The 6464-nt window shown below is 50.4% G+C and overlaps 2 protein-coding genes across 2 annotated transcripts in view; one reads left to right on the top strand and one right to left on the bottom strand.

The window, feature by feature from the left end:
- Window positions 1-281: 281 nt before the first annotated feature.
- LOC115297520 (cardiotrophin-2) lies at window positions 282-5569 on the top strand. Its single transcript, XM_029945711.1, has 3 exons — window positions 282-297; window positions 2558-2694; window positions 4386-5569. Exons 1-3 carry the CDS (start codon window positions 282-284, stop codon window positions 4842-4844), a joined length of 612 nt encoding a protein of 203 aa, XP_029801571.1. The 3' UTR covers window positions 4845-5569.
- The window catches only part of CTF1 (cardiotrophin 1), a 5511-nt gene continuing 3079 nt past the window's right edge, over window positions 4033-6464 (bottom strand). Inside the window, 1 exon segment of the mRNA XM_029947791.1 lies at window positions 4033-6464. This exon segment is cut by the window's right edge and continues 101 nt beyond it. Coding sequence (XP_029803651.1) covers window positions 6267-6464 — 198 coding nt within the window. The 3' untranslated portion in view covers window positions 4033-6266.

Genomic DNA, 6464 nt, shown 5'->3' with positions numbered 1-6464 from the left:
CCCCTCCCCGCCTTTGACCCCTCCCTCCCAGCAACCAGGGTTTAAGGTCGAGTTTGGGGGCTGTAGGGGACTAGGGTGTCACCTCAGTGTCCTCTTCCCTGCCTGTCCCTTGCTTCTGGGGCTTCTGCACCTGCACCCCTGACACACACACACCCCAGGGTGTGACTCCCTCTTGGGCAGCCTCAGGGCTCAGCGCAAGTATAAAGCCACCTGAGGGGCAGGAGGACAGGTGCCCCAGAAGAACCCAGAGACTGGAGAAAGGAAGGAACCAAGGAGAGAGCATGAGCTATCAGCTAGGTGAGTGAGGGGGACAGAGTGCCAGGGCCTAGAGACCAGGAGGGAAGAGGGTACTCACTGGCCCTCGGCCCATATGACTCATGCATCTGGCTGTCTGCATGCTAGGAACCTCCAAATTCTTACATGCAGAAGGCTCCATTCATGATTCGTTCATTCATTCATTCAAGAAATATTTATCGAGGGACACCTGGGTGGCTCAGTCAGTTAAGCTACTGACTTCGGCTTAGGTCATGATCTCACGGTTCGTGAGTTCGAGCCCCGCGTTGGGCTCTGTGCTGACAGCTAGCTCAGAGCCTGGAGCCTGTCTTCGGATTCTGTGTCTCCCTCTCTGTCCATCCCCTGCTCATGCTGTCTCTCTCTCTCTCTCTCTCTCTCTCTCAAAAATCAATTAAAAAAAACATAAAGAAATATTTATCGAGCTACATGTGCTAGGTAGTTTTCTAAGCATTTGGGGATACAGCAGTGAACAAACCGATAAAAATCTATAGTCTCATGGAGATTTTATTCTGTAGACAAACGATCCATGTCCTAAGTAAGGAAGTTATAATGCCTGTGTGATCGAAGGTGAGCGCCGTGATCCAAGTTTGTTGAAGGAATGGATGAATGAATGGTCCTTCACGTTCAGTCTTCCCTTAAGTTCTGAACTTAGGGAACTCCGGAATGTAGAAAGCGGAACAAACGAGGCCATCCTGATTTGCCTCTCCTCTCTATTGCTTCCCGCTGGGGACCTTAGGTGATTCCTCTCCTCTCTGAGCCTCACACTGGGAACATAACTGGGCCTGCCCTTTAAGGGGACAATTTGCAGCATTTCCTCAAATTTAAAATGAGCACATCCTCCAATCCAGATATTCCCACTTTGAAAAGTGTCCAACGAGCCTGGGATAAGGATGTTCCTGGCAGCATTCATTCATTCAACAGTGATTTGTTACTCTGTGCTAGGTGCTGGGGAGCCAGCAGCGAATGAGCCAGGGGAAGTTTCTCCTCTCCTGGAGCGACCATTCAAGGGGGAGAGACAGCAAATGAGTAGACAAATACGTGAAATAGCAAATCTCTGAAGACTATAAATCAGGGAAAGGGAAGGGGCTTTTGATATGCAATCAGGACAGCTTATCTGAATTGAGGCCTGAAGAACAAGAAGAAGGCAGCCTTGGGAAGGTTTGGGGGTGGTCCTGCAGGGCCCAGCAAGGGCCAAGGCCTGAGAGCAGGTGGGCGGCCAATACAGAGGGCTAGCCCTTGTAGGCCACTGGGGGCTTTGGCTTACACACTTTCACCGCGTGAGGTAGGAGCAGAGAGAGCATTCAGGCGGAGGAGGGATTTAGTTGGACCAGGGAGCTGGGGGGTGGGAAGGAAGGGTGAAAGCAGAGACTGGGAGGGTGAGACTGTAATAGTCCAGGTGAGAAGTGCTGGTGGCTGGGACTCAGGTGGTAGCAAAGGAAGGAGGGAAAAGGAAGTAGATGCTGGATACATCTTTTCAAGTTTTAAAACTTTATTGAAAATAACAAATAGAAAAGTGTACAACTCGTTAAGTGTACAGCTCAATGAATTTTCACAAAGTGATCATATCCTTGTCACGAGCACTCAGAACAAGAAACACAGACCTGCACTGGCTACCTTTTAAGGACAGAGCCTATAGGATTTACTGTTGGGGTAAATGTGGAGAGCAAGAGAGAGTGAGGCATCGAAGAGAGGACCCCACGTTTGTTTTGAGCAACTGGAAGAACGGAAGTGGTTTTGCCTCGCGTGGGGAAGACTGGGGGAGGAGGGGAGAAGGGGAATCGAGAGTTGAGTATTGGATATTTTGAGTTGAGAATCTTAATATCCAAGGGAAAATGTCAAGCAGGAAGTTGAACACAAAGGTCTGGCGTTCAGGGGAATGTTCTGGGCTGGAAATAATCTATTTACAGGGTGATTCTGCCCTGACTTGGATACACAAGACTGTTGCAGGCTACAAAGTCTGTGGCCACTTGAGGAATTGTTACCAAGAATGAATGAACCAGGGTGCCCGGTGACTCAGTTGGTTAAGCGTTTTGATTCCTGGTTTCAGCTCAGATCATGATCTCATGGTTTGTGAGTTCAAGCCCCACATCAGGCTCTGCACGGACAGAGTGGAGCCTGCTTGGGTTCTCTCTTCCTCTCTCTTTGCCCCTCCTCTGCTCTCTCTCTCTCAGTATAAATAAACATTTAAAAAAAAAAAAAAAGGAATGAATGAACCAGCAGGTAGGCTCAGGAATTTGATCTGACCTCCGATTTCCTCCGGCAGCCCCCCTCTGCCTGCTGACCCTGCTGCTGCCACCCCTCAGGCCAGGGGCCCCCATCTCCCCAGCTGAGCCCATCAGTCAAGCCTACAGCCTGGCTCTCTACATGCAGAAGAACACGTCAACACTGCTGCAGACTTACGTGAGTGACACCGGGGACAAGCAGGGGATGAAGGGAGAGGGAACCTGCCCTCCTGGCCCCGCTCTCAGGAGGAGAAGCAGAGCAAGGCTAGGAGAAGGCTCCTCCATGAGTCTGAAGGTACAGGCGTGCTGTCAACTAAAGATTCACTCAAACACTGTCACTGATGGCTTGTGACTCTGTGCCAGTCATTCTCTCTCTCTCTCTCTCTCTCTCTCTCTCTCTCTCGGTGGGTCTCAGCTTCCTCATCTGCGAAATGGGATTGTGATCTTGCTCCTGCTGACCTTTCAGGACTGTTACAAGATTCAAAGATAGCACATGGTGTGCCTGGGTGGCTCAGTCGGTTAAGCGGCCGACTTTGGCTCAGGTCATGATCTCACAGTTCATGGGTCCGAGCCCCGCATTGGGCTCTGTGCTGACAGCTCAGAGCCTGGAGCCTGCTTCAGATTGTGTCTCCCTCTCTCTCTGCCCCTCCCCCATCATGCTCTGTTTCTCTCTGTCTCAATAATAAATTAAAAAAATGTTTTTTAAACCCACAAAGACAGCACATCCAGGGAAAGACTTTACAGGGTCATAATTATTTCTAAAATCACCTCGTGCTAGGTGCTTACTTGAGCCATGTGCTGTGCTGGGCACTCAGCCCGTTATCTTGCTGACTCTTTAAACAATTCTGAAAGAGAGAATTATAATCCACTTTACAGATAAGGAAACTGAGTTTTAGAAAGGGTGAATAATTTGCCTAAGGTCACGCCGCTAATCACTGGCGGTGCCATCCTCCCGCACCACCCCCACACTGTCTAGAAGTTCAAACCAGCAACAGCCTGCTCATTGAATCTGACCTACAGATGTTTTGTTTGGGCCATGAACTATGTGTTCAAATTTTGAACATGACTGTCTGAAACAGGCACAGGGACCCTCCTGGCCCCTCCGCACTCCATCTTGGTTCTGTCTTCTTTCTCCAGTTGCACAATCCACCTGGTTCCCGGAGGCCTAGGATTTGTGACTCCTCCCTGTGCGATATTCCAGGCCCACGTGAAGTTACTAAATCTAGTTTCTGGCCCCATAGCTGCCAGCATTCCCTGGGTGGCTTTGGGCACCCTGAGCCTCAGTTTCACCACCTGTAAAATAGTGACGGAGGACTGGGGGGGGGCTATCAATTTGGGAATTTATGTGTGCAGTAAGATTCTGTGGGTCTAAGTTTTGGCTGCAAGAACTTTAATGGAGAAGGCACTCAACTAAACTTAATAATGTTAACAATTATTTATTAATGATCACAATAAAATGAATAAGCATAAACAACTAAATGCTATAAATATACATATAGACTATAACTACATGGTGAATAATATATATTAATAATAATAAAATGGTATGATAAATGATGTAATCATAGTGTCATGATATTAATGTAATATAGTGGCTCATCATGCCCTTATTGTATGCCAGGTGCTGTGCTAAGTGCTTTATATATATTACTTCTTATTGTTTTCACAATGATACCGATGCATGGGAATTACTGAAGCTGTGATTCAAAGTTGTACAATTTGTACCTGAAACTGGAACCTAATAGAGCCCAGGCTCGGTCCTAGGACATTCCACTAACTCCTCCCCTTGGGAAGATGTCTTATAGAAGGCAGACGTGAACTCAGTACCACTTAAGTCCCCGCATTCCTATCTGTCTGTTTCTCACGCAGCTCCAGTACCAGGGCAGCCCCTTTAGTGACCCTGGCTTCTCAGCCCCTGAGCTTCAGCTCAGCAGCCTGCCTCCTGCTACCGTCTCCTTCAAGACCTGGCATGCCCTGGATGATGGGGAGCGGCTGGGCCATGCCCAGGGGGCCTTCCTGGCCTTGACCCAGCACCTCCAGCTCGTAGGAGATGACCAGAGAGACCTGAACCCTGGCAGCCCTATTCTACTGGCTCAGCTCGGAGCTGCAAGACTCAGGGCCCAAGGCCTACTGGGCAACATGGCTGCCATCATGACTGCGTTGGGCCTGCCCATCCCCCCAGAAGAGGACACTCTCGGTGTTGTCGCCTTTGGAGCTTCAGCTTTTGAGAGGAAATGTCGAGGCTATGTAGTGACCCGGGAATATGGCCACTGGACAGACCGAGCCGTGAAGGATTTGGCTCTGCTCAAGGCCAAATACCCTGGATAGAGGAGGCAGGACTTAGTGGCAGAGGCTGCAACACTTTTTTCCCGATGGACTTTCTCCTGCCTTGCTTCTTGGCTAAAGGAGACACATCTTGTCTAGCAGACAGGGCTTGTTTATTTGGGAATATTTCCTAGGAACCAGGCCTCAAGTCCCTATTGCCTGGGCCTTTCCTGGCTAGGTCCTATGGCCTCCCTTCTAGATCTGGGTGGGACTCTATAGGTATCATGTTGCGGTTTCTTTCAATCCCGTGGTCCTTGTTGGCCCCATCTTGGGTGGAAAGAAGTTCTGGGGCTCTCCCTGAGACCTTTTTCTTCCTGTAATTTTGGGGAGGTCCAGGGGCTGCCTTTTTGTTTCTACCTCACTTCCTGCATGAAGCTATGGAGCTTCTGAGCAGACAGGTCTCCTCTTCTGGCTGGAGTTCATTGCCTCCCCTAGTCTACTTCCCTGACTCTAGCCACTGTTCCAACTCTCCATCTTGAGGGACTTCACTTCCTGATCAATGGAAGTCCAACTGAAAAAGTAAGGACTCCTATAGACGTTTCCAGCTCAGGACACATCTACTTCCAGTTCTAGAGTGACAGATGATATCCCTGGCCCGGGGCATTTGCGAATCTCCTATTTATCCTGTAGCTTTTGGGTATGTCTGGGGAACCAGGTTGCACCCAAGAATCCTATTCTCCTCAAAGGGGTCTCCCCATTCTCAACAACTATATATACTGGTAACTTTAGTGTTCTTTTTTATTTTTAAACATTTTATTTACAAAAAATTAATTTATTCTCAGGAATAAAACTCTTTTAAGGTGTTGATTTTTTTTCTCTCCATAGATTTGGCTTGGGGTGGGGAGGGGGGGCAGTATGGGGACAGGGCAGAGGAGGTGAAGGAGGGAAAGGACACGGACGGACTGAGAAGCAAGCAGGGCTCACCCAAAGAGCTAGGATGGGGGAGGGAGAGTGCAGCAGGAGGAGAGATGTGGGAAGGTGGCTGAAATTTGTCGAGTAGCCCTCCAGCCAGGGCTGGCAGCCAGGTCCCTGGCCAGGAAAGGGCAGAGAGAGGCACTGAAGGAAAAAGAGTTGATGAGGCATCCCCTCCTTGAGATGAGGCTGAGGGGTACACATGCTCACACGGGGCCAAGGCAAGACAAGAGATGGAGAAACGGGGAAACAAAGAGACACCCCACCCAACGCGCCCGGACAGGTGAAGAGGGAGACCAAGAGAGACGGAGACAGGCCCAAGCCATGGAAAAGAAGGGAAAGGAAAAAAAAAAAAAGATGGACACGAGACATTACAGACACACAAGGAGGTCCAATAGGGAAAGAGACACGGAGCGATTACAAAAGCACAGAGATGCGGGCAGTCCGAGTTCATAAGGCACTGAGCGACAGAGACGGACGAGGAGGGGGTGACAGCAAGCTGCAGCCCCGCGCTCAGGCCGGGCCACTGGGCACCAGCTGGCCCAGGTCGCCCTCGGTTCGGCTCACCCACTCGTGGTAGAGGCCGCACACGCGGAGCCCCAGCACCTTGGCGGGGAAGACGCCTGCGCCGGTGGCGGTGGCGGCAGCGGCGGCGGCGGCGGCGGGCTCGGCCCGGGGCCCGCGAGTCTCGGTGCCCAGCGCGGCCAGCAC

This window comes from Suricata suricatta, chromosome 8 (genome assembly GCF_006229205.1).
Source record: "Suricata suricatta isolate VVHF042 chromosome 8, meerkat_22Aug2017_6uvM2_HiC, whole genome shotgun sequence".
Classification (NCBI taxonomy): Eukaryota; Metazoa; Chordata; class Mammalia; order Carnivora; family Herpestidae; genus Suricata; species Suricata suricatta.
Note: the sequence above shows the minus strand (reverse complement) of the source record. Positions and strands in the feature narration are given on the sequence as shown.

What these genes read in the sequence shown, in the direction of transcription:
- LOC115297520 (XM_029945711.1), top strand. An exon ending in CAACACTGCTGCAGACTTAC is followed by an intron (nt 2,695 to 4,385) that starts GTGAGTGACACC and finishes TTTCTCACGCAG; the next exon opens with CTCCAGTACCAGGGCAGCCC.